The sequence below is a fragment of the Vigna unguiculata genome, chromosome 9 (assembly GCF_037176805.1).
Source record: "Vigna unguiculata cultivar grain cowpea cultivar isolate G323 ecotype 2 chromosome 9, ASM3717680v1, whole genome shotgun sequence".
Classification (NCBI taxonomy): domain Eukaryota; kingdom Viridiplantae; phylum Streptophyta; class Magnoliopsida; order Fabales; family Fabaceae; genus Vigna; species Vigna unguiculata.
The window spans coordinates 32,662,131-32,681,638 of record NC_140800.1 but is presented as its reverse complement, the minus strand read 5'-3'; the positions used below and the strand labels follow the sequence as shown (position 1 = coordinate 32,681,638).

General features: G+C 29.6%; 1 protein-coding gene across 1 annotated transcript; it reads left to right on the top strand.

Annotated features, from left to right (window-relative positions):
- Nucleotides 1–13,987: 13,987 nt before the first annotated feature.
- LOC114163910 (cytochrome P450 714A1-like) lies at nucleotides 13,988–19,444 on the top strand. Its single transcript, XM_028048297.2, has 5 exons — nucleotides 13,988–14,433; nucleotides 16,427–16,653; nucleotides 17,037–17,290; nucleotides 17,839–18,220; nucleotides 18,881–19,444. Exons 1-5 carry the CDS (start codon nucleotides 14,118–14,120, stop codon nucleotides 19,304–19,306), a joined length of 1,605 nt encoding a protein of 534 aa, XP_027904098.2. The 5' UTR covers nucleotides 13,988–14,117; the 3' UTR covers nucleotides 19,307–19,444.
- Nucleotides 19,445–19,508: the final 64 nt, after the last annotated feature.

Here is a 19,508-nt window from a genome sequence, read left to right as displayed (position 1 = left end):
AGAGGACAGGACCCACTCTCTCAAAGTCACTCTAAATCTTCTTCACTTTAATCTCAAGTATCAAATACCCCCACACTTATACTTTTGCACTCTTGGGCGAAACTAAATCTAAACAACATATGACACCAAACTAATGCGAGCACAAACCCAATCATCAAGAACTAAAGATCGAAGACCGCAAAAATTAGGCTAAGACCATGTAGAGAGCAAAGAAAAGCAAGACTAGAAAAGATGAGACTGAGCCAAGAAAAGTGTAAACACTGTGAGCACATTGTTTTTCAAAATTGTGAGTAGAGATGCGAGCAAGGAAAGAAAAACTCCATCCATCAAAGTTAGAATCATTCAAACCAGTTAAGAGCATGTTTAAAGCATTAAAAACAAGAATTTTAATCAAATCATATTTAGGATCAAAATTGATAAATTCTCAGCATGTGTATCACTAAATTCTCTCATGTATTTCTGAAAGATTTACACTCAACACCTCATGCAAGCATGCATTGCCATAATTAAGCTTGAAAAACCTTTAATTTCTACCACTAAAAAATGAATGCAACTCAAGACCAAAAGAACTTTTATGTGGTTTCTGATGTGATCAAGGTTAAGGTAGGATAAAGTGAAAGGTTTAGAGCTAAAAATCAAAGAAAAGTGAGAAAAAAAATGGAGAAATGTGGGAAGAATAAGTGCAAATTATGTTTCCATAAAAAATCATCAATTAAACCAGAAAACTCTATTTTCTTTCTCTTTTGTTTTCCACTTTTCCTTCTTTTTCAATTTTTTCTCTTTTGTATTTCAATGCAAACCACTTTTTTTTTTCATTCTCCTTTTTTTCTCAGATTTTTCAATTCATGTTTCTTATTCCTACCACCCTTCCAAACTCTCACAATGCATTAAATAGTAAAATAGATTCAACACCTATTTCCCCACACTTAGGCTTCTCATAGGGCTCAAAACAGTTACAAAGTTCCTTATAACTCTAAGGTTAGGTTAATCATGGTTTTATGGTCTCGGGCTTGTGATGAGCCGATAATTCATAAGGAAATGGGTCAATAAGGCTCAAATAAGGGTACAATGGAGAACAATGCAAGTCAAGGTTATTTGGCTAAGTGGTTGGTTCACAAAAGTGGTCTAGATCCTCTCAAGAGTGCAATCAAACAAGTAGCATAAAAAAGAGTTCAATCAAGTTTTGGATCACATTGTAAGCATGAGTAAATGACACAAGGAAGTGGCCTAGATTGTTACACATTTTCAAAAATATGGACCTAATTGAGATTAAAAAAAATCTTAAGGCCTATTTAAAATTTTTGAACAAAAACGTGGACCAATGGAATATTTTAACCTAAAAATAACAAAAATAGGGATCAAATATATATTTAAGCGAAAAAAAGAAAACAATGTTACTTTTTTGAACATAAATGTTGCAAGTATTTTTCCCAAATGTATATCAATATACATGGTCGAGTTTTCAAGTCCACACATGTGTTTATACACTTTTTCAAGTTTCTATTTCCATGTTAACATGGTTTCTTTATTTCTTTGAATATGTTAGCTTTCCTTTTGCAATTTAACATTTGTTTTAGTATAATTATACTTTTGTAACGTCCCAATTTAGTAGAATAATTCTAATTTATAGAATGTCACATGTTTATAGTATAAAATAGAACACTGACATAAAGTATATTAGAATTAACCTTTTACAGTTATCCCAAATTATACTGGAATGGAAACCCAAAGACACAACACAATACCATGAAAAGAATCTAAACACAGATTAGATTAAACTGGAAATTTGCTCAAAGAGCAAGAAACTACAAAATAACATTACATAATAAGAAATGCTCAATAATGAGCAATAAAGGATTTAGTAAGCCTAACTACATCGTAGCCTTCCCGCCAACATCACGATCACCAAGAGTCTTCACATATGCTCACACCAAGGATTTGGTGATCATTGCAAAAGGAAAAAGCTAAAGAAGAGAACAGACACAAAGAGAAAGAGTAAGCTAGAGTAAAATATTTAACATGTTAGTGAGCAAGCAAATTATAAAACAAGTTATAGACAAGCAAAGCAGTAAGCACCCAAAACATGTGAAAGCAAACAATTAAAGGACTTTCTAACTCAATATCCGGATCATACTCTTGATATAGAATTCTAAAGGAAGTATGCACATGTGCTGGTTTCTAAACTCTGCAGAGTCTAGACGTAAGGGGTTATCACCCAACCACACACAGGGTTAATCCTCTAATGTCTTGGGCCCAATATGTTCTAAGACTAGGACCTCTTGCCACTCTCACCACATAAATTATTCTACTCTATATAAGCATGAATATTAGAGTTCAGGATACCTTCCTTTATCTTGACATGTCCTATATCAAGGTATACACTAACCACCATCACCAAGAATTTCCCTTGAAACTCTTTTACCAACAAAATTCACATGCCATATCAAGCATTCAATTCTCATGCCAAACCACCACCAACCATGCATTCATGTTTTCCATTTCATACACAACATAACAAGATCCCATTCAATCTCATGCTTTATAAATGCATACCAATGTCCAACCCAACAAAGTCATGGCTCATTACATAACAACACATTATGCAAATGATTTGGAATTTTAGAAATAAAACTGCAGTTTGTGTAAAGCTCCAAAAATTTAATATTTATATTCAAATTAAAGATGATTGAATCAAGAACCAAATGCAACAAGAACCAACTCAATTGAATAACTATAGAGAAAGTTATGCATCAAACAAGCAACGGAAGGTCAATGTTGTCAATAACCAAACTACAGAGACCTTGCGATAAAAACTGCTCTCAGCGCCGATTCAAGATCCGACTGGTCAAAGTCAAGAACTAGGTGTTAAGGATCAACTGTTAAAATTTTAGCTCGATCCAACGGTTAACGAAGTAGGAACCCTCATTTTACAAAACGTGTACAATGTAGTAAAATGGGTAGTGCCACACCATATGCACAATTGTTCCACTGCACAATTTGGTATCTTGCACTTTTATCATCTCAAAATTATTTCAAAGTGGTTTATAGATGATACCAAACTGAACAATTACAACAATTAATATCTCTCATTCCAATTGCAATCCAAACTACATAAAATTCTCTAACCCATAGATACCCAAACATGAAATTCATACCAATTCAATGCAATCATCAATCAAACATACTCAGCACATTGCAGAACGAAAATAAGTACTCACTATTTCAAAGAAAAAAAAGTTCTAGCTTCGCTTACCTTAATGAGACTTAGCTAAACGAAATCGAACTTTAAGGAAGAGCACCACAACTCCAGGAACAAATTAAGGAGCAGAAATATATCGACACCTGAATCAAAACAAAGTTACAAGAACAAACCTTGAGTAGGGCCACCACAATACAATTGGAAAAAGGAAGGTTGAGGTCTACTTACACTGAGATATGAGCTTAGGCAGCTCCGAATAGGGACAACTCACTAGCTTAGGGAGGCAAAAGCTGGTGTCCTAGCAGAGCTCTTGCAGCACTACAAGGGAGGGGGAGAACTGTTCTCTGTAAAAAGTGACAGAATGAAGAGTAAGTGACTATGAAGAGGTCTTGGGAGTTTTAAAGTGGGCTGAACTTGGGCCCTTGAAAAGGTCAGGCCCAACCCCTCCTTAGGACAGAGTGTAAAATAGAAAGAAAAAGGAATCTCACAACTTTAATGGAAACAAATGTATTGTTAAAACAATTACCCTCAAAATTGTAAGAAAATAATTTTTGAAACTTAACAAAATTGTCAAGAATTTGTATCTTCAATTTTGTACCGTCAAATACCACTTCCTTTTTGTAATTCAACATTTATTTTAATATAATTATATTTGAATGGAAACAAATGTAGTGCTAAATCAATTACACTCAAAATTGTAAGGAAATTAATTTTGAAACTTGACAAGATTGTCAAATACAATTTGTATCTTCAATTTCATACCGTCAACAATCACTCTCTGAAATTATATTTTTGTTGTCCACCTCGTTTAAAGACTCTATCATATTTCAATGTGTTATTTGAATTTTGATTTTAAATTTAAATCTTTTATCAAAATATTTAATTGAATGACATGTACTAGAAATTTGAATGAACCCTTTAATGGTGTGTTTAATACAAATATCAACTTCATTCCAACAATTTTAATAATTTAATACAATTTTAATGGTGTGTTTAAAAGATGAGTGATTTTTATAAAATTGTAATATAATATATCTCAATCATAACTATTACTTTTTATTTAAATTCATTTTTAAAATATTACTTGCAAATATTATTATTGGTTATTTAGAAAATACTAGAACAAAACATTAGAGTAATAAGATTTAGGAAATGACAATTTATATAACTAATTATATAAGTATTTGAATCTAAATATTGGGTCAAATATTTTTTTGTTGAGAAAGTTATCAATATGGATGTAATTTGTGGATTAAGTTATTTTGTGTTGTCATAGTTGTATTAACTTATTTTTTTTATTGTAAGTTATTCAACAATGAAATGTTAATTGTACAATTTCAGAAAAGGTAAAGATCTTAATTATAAGTTATGCTAAATGCGTAATATATTTAAAATGTTTGGTATTAAATTATAGTATATTTTGTAATTGCACAATATATCATATTTTCTAACAAACCCATAAAATTATTTCATAACGTGTTTAGTTCAAACAATTGCTTATGTAGCACTCAATTACAATTTTTTTAAACACATAAAGACACAATTGTCTTTTTTGTAATGCCACAATTAACCTTCATTTATAGTTGTTTCCCATCATTAAATTATTTCTTCATTCTCTCATTTTTTTCAAAAAAATAAAATTTATAATTCATGTTATTAATGCTTTCTTAGAAACATGAAAGAAAGTATTGCACATACTATTCTTCAAAAAATTCATTTCAGTCAATACACTAACTTGGCATGCTATATATACACATAAACATTGTTTTGTTTTCGTACTTTCACTTTTGGATATAACAATTGCCATTTATCGATATTGTCGGTGGCTTTCCCAATAATATATTTTTATTTAAAAGACTTTATGTGTTTACAATTTTTTTTTTTAAAACAATATTATTTTGAGTTTAAGTTTGACCATTATTAGATATAAAAATTATGAATAAAAGAATAGATAATGAATAATAGACAACAATTAACATAGAATAAAGAAAGGGATAACAAAAAAGAAATAACAAAGAATAAATAATAAAATAAATATATAAAATTTATAATATATATATATATTGTTTTATTTTAAACATATAGAAAGTATAAACTTTATGAATTTCTCAATAAAAGTATAATAAGAGTAGAAGACGTGATTACACACCTTTACTGATAAATTTACTCTTGCATTAAATAAGTGCATATCTTCTAATAAATTCATTTTACACAAACATTAAATTAATGTTGTATCAGCCAACCCTAAATATTTGTAAGAACATTAATAATTTTCAAAACTGTAAATATTTGTAAGAACATTAATCATTTTCAGAACAATGCGCTTTTATCTTCTGAACAATTTTACATATGTGTTCGACGCACGTTTACATCTTGTAAAAAATTATATATCAAATAAAACATGTCAATATATATATATATATATATATAAATTTTTATTGAAATTGTTGATATATCAATTGATTTAGGATATTTTTGTCTTTTTTAAAAAAATATTTATAGAACACCTTTTTACTACTAAACAGGAAAAAAAATTACATAAGTTACAGTTTTATAACAATTTTAAAAATATGCTACAATTTGAAATTTACACATTACAAAAGGAAATTACGATTTTTTTTAAAATTAAGATTTATATTGTTAACAATACAAAGAAAATTCAAAATATATGGATACAAACTTTGAATTTGAAATTCCAAATAACAAAAAAAAGAATGGTAAAAACTATTGATATTTGAATTTCGAATTCTAAAATCCAAAAAAATATAAAAAGTAAAAGCTTTTTTAATGAATTTTTTAATATTTTTAAACAATTGTCACATATTTGTGAACCTTTTAAAAAATGTAAACAATAATTTAAAAAATAATTTTGATAATATAGACACAAATATATTATTATAAAGTGAAAATTATAATTTTTTTAAACATTTTAAGTATATAAAAATCACTAACGATTTCAATTTTTTTTTCTAAAATTAAGATACATATTGTCAAATTTGAAATTTGAATTATATGGTAATAAAGTTTGAATTCAAAATTCAAAATCACAAAAAATTATAACTCAACCTTCCGTAATCCACCAATCAAATTTACAATTCATTGTAACTCAACCAACCCAATTGCCTCTTCCAAACTCCAGACCCCGAAACTCCAACCACACCATCACTATCCTCACCTCAATCACAACCGCACCAACCCGAACCACCCCATCTCGAACCATGGTTACTCGTAGCATGCATGGGATCTTTAGGCCCAAACACCAATTTAATTTCACTATTTCCTTCCCTGTATCCCAAAAGTTTCCTTGTCCGACTCAAATTGGAAAACCGCTATGTTAGAAGAATTTAATGTTCTTATTAAGAACAAGACTAAGGAGTTGGTGCCCGTCCTCCTGATGTAAACATCACCCATTCTATTTGGATCTTTCGACACAAATATAAATTTGATGGCTCTTTTGAGTGGTACAAAGCCCATCTTGTTTGTGATGGTAGGCTCCAATAGGTAGGCGTGGATTGTGAAGAAACATTTAGCCCAGTGCAGTGGCGGACCTTGCTCAATATTTGTGGGGGTGCCAAAATATACTTAAAATTTATATATTTAATTATGGATCTGTAAAATTATTGAACTCAATAATAATTGAATCAATATTAAAATTTTTAGTTATATTTTGTTTTTAATGTAAATAATCATATCGTCAGCAATAAAATTTAGCGTTTTATTTTGCAATCTTATTTTGATAATTTTCATTGTAGATTGTAAAAAAATTATTTTTCTGATATAGTTGTAGAAACAAGAAGAGTTAAAACAAGACGAGATAGATTAAAAAATCAATCAAGTAGATGTAATTGACTTTCTATTTTTGTCAAAGATTGATTTTTTCTATTTTCTTCCTCACGGTAGCTTCCATTTTATCACTTTTAAATAATTAATTTATTCTTTTATTTTTTTTATCAATATACTTATGTTTTAAAAACAATACTAAAAGATAATTTATCATACTGTAAATAAAAATTGTGATACATAATTAATAAAAGAAAAATATATGATAATCAAGACACAATTAAAAACTAGTTATTACAAAACACTTAGTGCATAGCATTTTCTTCTATATTTATAAAAATGAATATACCAAATGCTCGTAAGATATAAAATAAAATTAATTATTAAACTAATATTTCACTATCAATTGAGAAGAAAAATTACATTTTTCTTCAATAATTGAAGAAAACATACAAAAATGAGAGCACAAAATAATGAATTTGTGTTCAACTTTCTTTTTTTCTTCATAAACAAAAGAAAACAAAACAAGTAAAAGTCCAAAGTGGGTACAATATGTGAGAAACTCAAAAAATAGTGAGAGAGAAAATAAAAAATATCTTAATAAATTTGTTTATTTTTTATTAAATTTAATTTTATACTTTATTATTTATTAGCATTAAATATTATATTTTATAAAATAAATAAAAAGATACCTATTTTAATTCTTATCAATTTCTAATATATTTTTTTATTATTTAAAAAATTCTAAAAAATCAAATTTCTTATACATAATTTAAAAAATAAAAAACAAAATAATTTTCATATAACATAAATAAAAAATTTTGAAAAAAAGTTGGGGGGGCCACGGCTCCCCCTGTCCCTTCATAGGTCCGTCATTGGCCCAATGGTTAAACCAACCACTATTCAAACTGTTTTCAGCATATATGTGTCCAAATCATGACTTATTCATCAATTGGATGTATAAAATGCATTCTTACATGGTCACCTTCATGAAATTGTTTATATGTATCAACCAAGGAGTTTTCGAGATTCAATTCATCCGCAATATGTGTGTCGGTTGAAAAAATCTTTATATGGACTTAAATAGCCCCCCGTGCTTGGTATAAACGATTTACTCATTTTGTCTCCACTATTGGTTTTTCACATAACAAATCTAATCATTCTTTATTTATTTATCAACAAGGAAATGGCATGACATACATACTCCTTTATGTTGGTGGCATTATTCTCACTACATCCTCCAATGTTCTTCGCCAACCTATAATGTCACAACTTTCATATGAATTTGATATGAAGGATTTAGGATCTTTGAGCTATTTCTTAGGCATAGTAGTTACATAACATGTAGATGGATTATTTCTTTGCCAAAGAAAATATGCACAGAAGATTATTGAACGAGTTGACATTGCTTCTTGTAAACCTGCAACCATGCCAGTGGACACTAAGGCTAAACTAGCATCTCTTTAAGATCTTCCTACGAAAATCCCACCCATTATCGCAATTTAGCAGGAGCTATGCAATATCTTACATTCAAAAGACCGAATATATCTCATGTTGTGAAACATATTTGTTTACATATGCATGACCCGAAGGATGAACATATGAATACTCTCAAATGTACATTCAGGGCATTCTTGACTATGGATTTCATCTTTTCAAGTCTACAATCCTAAGTCTCATCTCTTACACTGATGTTGATTAGGGGGATGCCTTGATACCCAACGTTCCACCTCTAGATACTGTGTTTTTCTTGGTGACAACTTGATCTCCTAGTCATCTAAATGTCAACCTACTTTGTCCTGGTCCAGTCTTAAAGCTGAATATAAAGGGGTTGCTAATGTTGTCTTCGAGTCTAGTTGGGTTAGAAATCTTCCTTTAGAACTACATTTTTTGATTCACAAAGCTACATTGGTTTATTGTGATAATGTTAGTGCAATATATCTCTTTGGCAATCCCGTTCAACATCAATGGACTAAACATATTGAAATGGACATCCACAGGTTTGTGTTTTTCATGTACTGTCACGTTATCAAATTGTTGACATCTCCACTAAAGGACTTCCATACATACTCTTTGATGATTTTTGAGCTAGTCTCAACGTTCGGCCACCTCTTGCTTCGACTGATGGGATGGGTTAGATTATGCAACGAATATGTGCATAATCTTTTATTCAATGTTCTCAAGATGGCGAGAAAGATCGCAAATTCACACGATCTTGCAAGTTTTCACACCCACCAAACGAGCTAACGTAGAGGTTGGATCGAAAGCCAACTAGATCAGAATGATCTTCCGAGTTTGCTCCCTTGATTGGAATATAGTTCACCGTGTCGATCTTCCATCGTGCTGTGATGTTGGGGTTTGACATGAGGAAGAAAAAAAGAGAACAAATGCAAGTGAGAAAGCAAGTAGAATAATAGAGCTGTAGGAGCAGGTCACGAGGATAACTACGAGGACGATGATGAGAGTCGTAGACAAGGACAAAGAAGAGAAAGTTAACCTAATAAAAAAAAGAGGGGAAAAAGTTGGGGGTCTTTCTTCCTGCACCTCCAAAATTTCTTCTACACCTCCAAACTTTCTTTAAATTCCCAAAAAACCCTTTGACCATTTAAGAAAACCCGTAGACACCACACCCCCAAAATTATGTCGACTTCCGGAAGTCAAAATATATGACTTTCGGAAGTCAGAATATATGACTTTCAGAAGTCAAAATATATCACGGAAGTCGATTTTCGGAAGTCAAAATATATCATCGGAAGTCGACTTCCGGAAGTCAAAATGTATCACCGAAAGTCGACTTCCAGAAGTAAATATATATAATTATAATAATATCAATAAAATAAATAAAATTAAAAAATAATTTAAATTAAAATAATAAAACTTTAACAGAAAAAAAATATATATATATATATATATTTTTTTTTTTTCATTTATTATTTTAATTTATATTATTTTTTAATTTTATTTTTCAATTTTTTATTTAGTATTTTTATTACTTATTTTTTTATTTTTTAAAGTAATTTTTTTTTAAATTTATATGTTTTATAATTTTTTATAGTGTTTTAAAAAATAAAATAAAATAAAATATATAATTTTTTTTTATATACGGAAGTCCTCGTAATGTTTTTTGATTTCCGGAAATCGACTTCCGGTAATGATTTTTGACTTCTGGAAGTCGACTTTCGGTGATATATTTTGACTTTCGAAAGTTGACTTTTGGTGATATATTTTGACTTCCGAAAGTCGACTTCTGGTGATATATTTTGACTTTCGAAAATCATATATTTTGACTTCCGAAAGTCGACATTCAAAAGTATTTTTAGGGGTGTGATGTCCGTGAGTTTCTTTACATGGTCAAAGGGTATTTTGGAAATGTAAAAAAAAAAATTGGAGGTGCAGAAGAAATGCTTGGAGGTGTAGGAGGAAAGACCCAAAAGTTGGACTTTTGAACTAGGGCAACTTTTTTACTTAACAAAACATGAACTAAGTCATTTAATAATATATGGGAGCAGTAAAACTTACCTTTCTTTGAAAAAGAAACTTTTATTAACCTATTTTAATTATTCTGAACCCATTTTATCATAAATCGAGTTATTTTTATTATTTATATTAATTTTATTAATATACTATTTATGAATATTTTTTTTTGTTTATTCGCAACTCTTATGAGTCAAGTTATTATTCTTGAGTTACAAGTTTTTATTTTCTTTCCGATTTCTTTAAATTTGACAACATTACTTTTATTATTAATATACAAATAAATGATAACATAATTGCTACCTTAATCACAATCTAATCAAAATCATACTTAAATATATATATATATATATATATATATATATATATATATATATATATATATATTTCACCGATGAATAATAATAAAGCACGCAAAATCTCTTACACTAATTACATGCTCAAAGACATGCTTTGGGTCATACCATGCATTTCGAACAGCAGCAGTGCCAAACTTATCACTTGCCATTCTTACCTGAGATTCATGTGAAGAAAAGGAGCATCAGTCCAACAAGTAAAACTCATCACAAATTATTAACCATGTGAGTTTGAGAATTAGAGTCTAAACAAATTCAGAAGCCAAAATATGCAAAAAATATTTATAAGACAAGAAACAATCTAACCAGATTTTACTGGTGTAGCTTACTATCTATTAATCAAATTTCCATTTCAACCTACGAATTATTAAAAGTGTAGTTGCATTTGAGCCAACAATTCCTTGTTAATATTTATTTTCCAAAAATATTGGACCGAGAAGGTTGATTATCTCAATAAAAAAAATAGCTCCTGTAACTATATAAAGAATTGTGTAAGAAAAAAATTTAATGAATTACTAATATAAAAAAGTCCAACACAAATCACAATAGCAGGACTTTTTTTTCATCGAAAATCGAATTCACGACTTTGTAAACAGTCACTACACTGTAAACTTATAAAAAAGTTAATGATATTTTAATCTATCATTTTAATCATTTTTAAATTATCTATTTTAATTTATTATAATAATATGATGATCTAAAAATGATTAAAGTGATATATAAAAAACAAATAAAAAAAATGATCAAAATATCATTATACTTTATAAAAATAGTCATAAAAATAGTCAGAACCAAATATAAAAGTTTAATATTCAAAGAAAAAATCTTAAATGAACTCCTTTTATTCTTTAAAAAGAAACAGATACAAGATACATTCAATTCACTCTCGTATAGATCAATCAGAAAACTACTATGCTGAAGTTTAAGAAAATGGATTTTTACATTAAAAACTAACCAATATAATACATATATATATATATATATATATATATATATATATATATATATATATATATAAAATCTTTTAGAAAATGAATATGAAAAGCCTGGACGAGGTATCCAGTGTTATGAGTGATGGAATCTTCACAACTGTATAATCCACACTTGAAAATGACCACTCAATGAATACAAGTTGAAGGGCCTGTGAAGTCTCTTGAAGAGTGCACCACATTGTAATCACAAGCTTCCACCATCGATTTTGATTAAAAGTTTCTTTTGTTTGTGCCAATGCAAAAATTCTTAAGGAAGAATCCAATGAAGAAAACAATTTTAATACATTTTCTATCATTTGAAAACTCTAATTTCAATCAATAGAACATTGAGATATCATTATTATTTTTAAATAACTACAGTATATAATATATATGTGAATAGATTTAAATTGATAAGAGTACAATTGAATCATCTTTATCTATATCAATACACAGATGTAATTAATAAAATACAGTTAGGTTAGATTGTTCTACATTCTACTATGTTCTAAATTGTTTCGTTTAATTGATGGAAAAAAATGATATATAATTTAAAGTCTTTGAAGAGGAAAATGAGAAATAAGAAGAATTTAAAGCATAACAACATTTATGAATCAATCTAAACAATTAAAATTTTAATTTATATATTAAAAACATACACTAACCCATATGTGAAAACGATCTTTCAATGTGAAATCAGGGACGAGACATAATATGAATGGTACTTCTGAAATTATGTATCGAATCTGCTTTAGATCAAGCAAAAAAAATAATGTCTGCCACTCCTATAAAACGTACCAGGACAATAATAATAAAAGAAAAATAACGGAACATATTAAATAATATTGTAAGAAAATCATAACAAATAGTAAAAAATGAAAAGATTAAACACATTTTTAATTTTTAATTCTTAACGTAAAATTAAAATATATTTATTTTTTCTTAATTTTTAAATTTTAAAGATAAACAAATATAATTTATTTAATCTAACTCTAATATTTTTTTAAATATATTAAATAATATTTATATTGATGTTTAATTAGTTATACCATTTCATATACTAAACATAATTAAGACTTGATTAATACGTAAAGAAAATTAAGGCTGTGAAATTAAAAAGAAAACAAATATATTAAATTTTCCAAATAAATTCTATCTTGGTATTCAAACTTAAATCTAAAATAATATATAAAATAAATATTATTATGGTGCAGAATCTCTGAAAAAAAAAAAATACTAGAAGAACTCAAAACTAATTTATTCGACCGCCAAAGTGACCAACTGAAGAAGAGACAGAGGCGCAGGACTTCTTATTTGGGCACACAAAAAATGATCATAAGACAGTATTTGTCATAGAACACAGCAACAACATTAAATAATTTTGCCTTCTTCAAAATATATCATTTTTTATTCTTGAACTAAAATAATCGTCAAAATCTTATCGTGAGAAAAACAAATAACGGTAAGGAAGGATGTCTCTACTTAACATAGTCGGTTTCTCTTTAGCTTTCAAGCTCAAAGGAGCATGAACATGGAGAAAAAGAAAAAAAATAATGACTATATAAATTTTAAAATATTTTTTTTAATCTCTAACGTAAATAAATAAATAAATATATATATATATAATACGTATATGCACTATAATATGATATGGTATCATCATATTACATACATTCGTTCCTGTCATAGATATATAAATCTTTAGCATATGTCATTGGCTCCTCCTATCGTAGTCCTACTCCTTCACTTCTTTGTACACTTACCTAGGGATTTCATAACCCAATCTCAATTATAGAATCTTTCATCACCTTTTACTGTGCTGAATCCTTATGTCACTTCTCTCTCTTCTTTTCCACCCTCTTCTCCATGTTTAAGGATCTATATGCTTTCAGAGACCTCATCTCCATGTTTATTAGATGTGTTTGTTTCCAGAAATGCATTGATAGGAAGAGAGGAAGAGAAATATTTGTGAAGATGAATTTTGTGGAGAGGAAAGAAACTCATATCACAGTAAAATAAATGTGCAGGAAAAACTACATCATCATTTATTATTTTATCAATTTATCTTTAACTTCTAATTAATAGTTTATTTATTGTTATAAATTTATTTAAATATATAAATTATAAAATATATTTAATACTTCAACTTTTCATTTCCTCTCTCTCTATATATAACAACACTGCACAACAGGACAAAATAACCAGCTTTTGCTCATTGACATACTAATATATAATATAATATGTTATGCGCTGAGCACACTCTCTCTCTGTGGGGGTGTGCTTGTGCTATTTAAATCACAAGAGTGAAAGGAAAAAGCAACAGAGAGGAAGGTAGAGATGGAGGAGGTTTTTGTTGAGATGAAACTGGTTTTTTCAGTTGCTGTTGTGGGGGTTCTGAGCTGGATACTCTATGTGTATGGAAGTTTATGGCTTGAGTCTCAAAGGGTGAGAAAGAGGATACAAATGCAAGGAATAAAAGGGCCTCCACCTTCCTTTCTGCATGGAAATGTGCCTGATATGCAGAGAATTCAAGCTCAGGCTGCTACCCTAGCCAAACCTTCTATTTCAACCTCCAAAGGTTCTGATCAGTATGTGGCTCATGACTACACTGCAACTCTCTTCCCCTATTTTGAGCACTGGAGGAAACAATATGGTAATCTTCTCTTCCTCTCCTTCTACTTGGTGTTCATTAATCTTAACCATTTCTCAAGATAATATGTAAACAAATCTGGTGCTGATGATGTTGGCCACTTTGAAATCTGTTTAAAATTTCTGCATGGTTTTAGATTTGGATCCTCTTTCAACAAATATATTCGTTAACAAAGAAAATACAAGAAAAACATAGTCGTTTCTTTCATATACTAACTTATGGACTTACACCTTCATAGAATCTTTTTCATGTAACTTCTTTAAAAACTCTTACACTTTCTCTCAGTTCATTTTATCTTCTTACTCTTTCTTGTAATAGGTATTCAAAAACAAATGTATTCACTGTTTTAATGATCTAAAAGTATTTTATATAGAACAATTGGCCTACCAATATTTAGATACAGGTTATTAATTTTTACAGACAAGCTAAGTGCTTATGTTGCCTAACTGTGCACTTCTGCTGGAGCACGGGTTTTAATAATACTTGGTCTGGTATCACGTTTCTGTAATTTTTGCCTTGTTATCTTCTTTAGTGGGGAAACAAGGTCACAGAAAGCCCTGTGTTTATACATTTGGTGGTACTGAGTTGGATGAGTTCTTGATATGACATCAGTCTTTTCGAACATTCTTCCATACCATAGTCTTTATTCTGTTCATACTTAGCAATTTGGGATTGTGATGAGATGACAGAGAAAAAACAGATATTTTTCTAAAGTATGATCTTGACACTTTAAAATAATACATGATGGCCACCAAGAGAAGGAATATATCCTTCAATGGCGGAACAAGGTTGGAAGTAGGGTCATGCTCCAATTTTTTTTTTCTTACATTTATATAGTTTAATATATGATTTTAAATAAATTTTTTCAAATTTAATATTTTAATAAATATTTACACATTTATATTTATACATAAGAAAAAGTTTTTCTTTTTCACATTTATTTTTCAATTTAATCTTTTAAACATTTTTTAAATTAAAATAATTATTTTATTAATATTATTTTTAAATGGTTATTTGTTTAATTTAATCATTTTTTATTTTTTAAAATTCAATCATTATAAATGAAAATTAATTATACTAAAATTATAAAAATTATTTATATCTAATTTTATAATTATAATAATAATAATTGTAATTTTATTATTTTTTATTATCATAAAAAACTAAATACAATGTTTTGACTAGTTTATATAAAAATATTAGGATTATTCTTTTGGTTCCTATTTTTGTTCAAAAATATTAAGTTGGTCATCTAGTTTTTTTTTTTTAATCTCAATTTGGTCCCAATTTTAAAAAATTATGTAATTTTGTCATTTTTCGTTAAATTTATTAAATCAAATCAAGAATTTTTCATCAAAATTGAAGTTGTGAATGATTTGCTTTGTGGGTGTATAATTGGCATAATTGTAGTATCAATTTTGATGGAAAATTATGGTTCCGCTTTAAAAAATTTAACGAAAAGATAAAATTGCATTGATTTTTATAAAATCGAGACCAAATTGAAACTGAAAAACACTAGAGGACCAATATGATATTTTTAGACAAAAAAATTGACCAAAGAATAACTTAACCAAAATTTTGGCATCCACAACATATTGCATGAAGTTCCACCACTGATATCCTTTGCAATCTTTTTTCAAGTAATTAAGCATTGTGATTAAACATTGTAAAAATGTTCTGAATTAATCTACATATAATTTTAGTATTTTCATTTTATGTGTTAGATGAAAAAAAAAAAAGTAGAAAAAGAATATATCCTTCCTTATTTCACCACTTGCAGTCTTGTCTTGCAGAAAACAAGAGAATTCTTCACTTGCTGCTAGTTGAGAATCCAAAAGTAAAAATGTGATGTTAAATAAATGGGGACTATGTAAAAAAACTAACATAAGTCTCTCTATTATTATAGTATTATGATCACAAGTTGTAAATAAGGGCTTGCATTGTGCATCTATTCTAACAGTTAATAATCAGGAGACATGAATATCTGGTCTTGCAGGTCGACTGTACACTTACTCCACAGGGATGAAGCAGCACCTGTACATTACTCAACCGGACCTAGTAACAGAAATGAATCGGTTTATGAATTTGGTTTTGGGTAAGCCTACTTACTTAACAAAAAAACTTGAACCTATGCTTGGCAATGGCATTATGAGAGCCAATGGTATCAGTTGGTCACAGCAGAGGAAACTTGTTGCAGCTGAATTCTTCATGGACAAAGTTAAGGTATGTATAAATTTTTAACTATCTGTCAATACCTTATACCACCACCCCTTGTCTATTTACTCTTTTTTTTTTTCAGTTTATATTTTCAGCTAAAAGATATAATAAATGTTCAACTGGTTCTTACAAAAGTATATGAGATATCAATTCCTAAGAAAAATTAACTATTTAATTATTATAGATGGAAGATGCTTTAGTTTTCTCATTCATCTGAATTAAGTTTTTAGGATAAAATTTGAGGCGAGACAAAATGATTGAAGGACTAAAGTATCCCACTTCTGTAATTTTGTGGGACTAACGAATTAAATCTTTTCGCTCTGGGACTAATTTTGTGGTTAGTAAATGATTGTTGGTAAGACAATGAAGTTCATGACTATGTATTGCAGGGTATGGTGGACTTAATTATTGAGTCAACGCAACCATTACTACTGAAATGGGAGCAAACTATTGAGAGTCAAGGAGGTGGCAAAGCTGAAATTAAAGTGGATAAAGATCTGAGAGGTTTATCAGCTGATGTTATTTCAAGGGTTTGCTTTGGCCATTCTTATTCCAAGGGAAAGGAAGTCTTTTCCAAGCTTAGAAGCATGCAGAAGGTCATGTTCAAGCAAAGTGGCTTCATTTTTGGCCTCGGCGGTCTTCGGTATGCCAATCTTGTATTATTCTAAAAGGGATAAAATCAGTTTTAAGTCACTCAATGATTTGGTAGAAATTAGTTCTAGTTCTTACATTTTAAGAACAGTGAATTTGGTTCTTGTATTTCTAAAATGTGGTAGATCCTATTCTTTTGTCATGTCAAAATGAAGTGTACAAGGTTACGCATTTCAAACATGGGAAACCTACCAAAACCACTATTTTTATAAACATGGGAAACCCAACAAAACCACTATTTTTATAACGTTAGAACCAAAATTTGAGAACTAAAACGCATTTTACCCTTTAAAATTTTACTATCTTACAGTACAATTCTTCATACACATATCTTACAGTACAATTCTTCATACACATATATCTGCAGAATTGTAAGAGTGACACATAAAAAAGCATCGTAGAATGCTGATTATTTTTATCTATAATCTATATATAACCTTGAGCATGTCTTAAAAGCTTTATACATGCACATAAAAAAGTCACTACGAATGGTGAGTATAATTTTGGCTTAAAAGCTTATTGATTATTAATTAATGGCAGTGAGAAACTGAAATTCTGGTCAAAGAAGAAAGATGAGATAGCGGATTTGGAGAAAGAGATAGAGTCACTGATATGGGATGTAGTGGAGAATCGTAAGAGAGAATGCTCAGAGGCATCCGCATCAGAGAAGGATTTGATGCAGTTACTGTTGGAAGCAGCCACGAATGATCCGAGTCTGGGGAAGGACTTTTCTAAACGGTTCATTGTGGATAACTGCAAAAACATTTACTTTGCTGGTCATGAAACCACTGCTGTATCAGCCTGCTGGTGTTTGATGTTTCTTGGTTTGCACCAAGAGTGGCAGTCTCGTATAAGGGCTGAGGTGGCTGAACATTGCCCCAATGGTATACCAGATTCAGAATCTCTCCCTCTGTTGAAAACGGTATACCCTTTGGTTTGCAGAAACCATATAATTAGTCTTGCATGTCGTAATTTTATGAAATTGCTTGCCTTATTTGTACATACTTATAATTTCTTTGAGCTGAGTGAACATGGGTTATCTTTTTTCCAAAAGTCAAAGATTCATTTTTACAAGTATTGAAATTAAGGAGTTGATTTCTCTCATTAGATGCATGTTCTTTCACATAAACTTGGTAAAATTCATAATCACATGCTTAATATCTATCAACTGCACCATGTCATACTCTGCAAGGAGATTGAGCTTTTTCATATACAAATCATGTTAAATTTTATATTTCTCTCGATATGAACAAGTATTGAATAGATTCCAGTGATTTTTTATATCAACATTTTAACTTCTATCAGACAAAGACTATTAATACCTGGCCTTATTTTTTGCCATGCACCTATTTATTGTGTAACAAGAAATCGATAAACACAAGACAACATTTGAACATAACCTTAATGATATGCTAAATTTTTTAACATCCATTTCCCTTTATGTGAAATAACCATTTTCTTCTTCCATGTATGCATACTCTATCCCTAAGGGAAGGAGTTACCTTGGCTCAAATCCCATTTGATTTCACATATTTTGGTGAACTTATGAACCATTTTCTCTGTGGTTGGTGGCTGTTAACAGCTGGGTATGGTGATTCAAGAAGTGCTACGTTTATACCCGACAGCAGCCTTTGTGTCAAGGGAAGCATTTGAAGATATCCAAATTGGAAACCTGGATGTTCCTAAGGGTGTTTGTTTGTGGAATCTGATCCCAACCCTGCACAGAGATCCTGAAAATTGGGGAGCAGATGTTAATGAGTTTAAACCAGAAAGGTTCAGTGAGGGAGTGTCCAAGGCCTGCAAGTATCCACAAGCTTATGTGCCATTTGGGTTGGGTCCTCGCATGTGCTTGGGAAAGAACATGGCAATGGTTGAATTGAAGGTTGTGCTAGCCCTGATCATCTCCAGGTTTAGCTTCACTCTGTCTCCTAATTATAGGCATTCTCCAACATTTAGAATGCTTGTGGAACCAGAATATGATGTTGATATTATCATTCAGAAGATTTGAGAGGCTTATAGCTGATCACACCAATAAATAAACTCTAGTGAACCTGCAAGCATTTGGGTTTTCTTTGACATATGTGTGTTTTCTGATGTAGACACAAAACTATTGCTTAGGTTATACAAGAGTTTCTTCTGGACTTAATTCCTTTTCTTTTAGATGTTTTTGTATCTCCTTGTTATGAATAGTGATCATTCATAAACTTGTG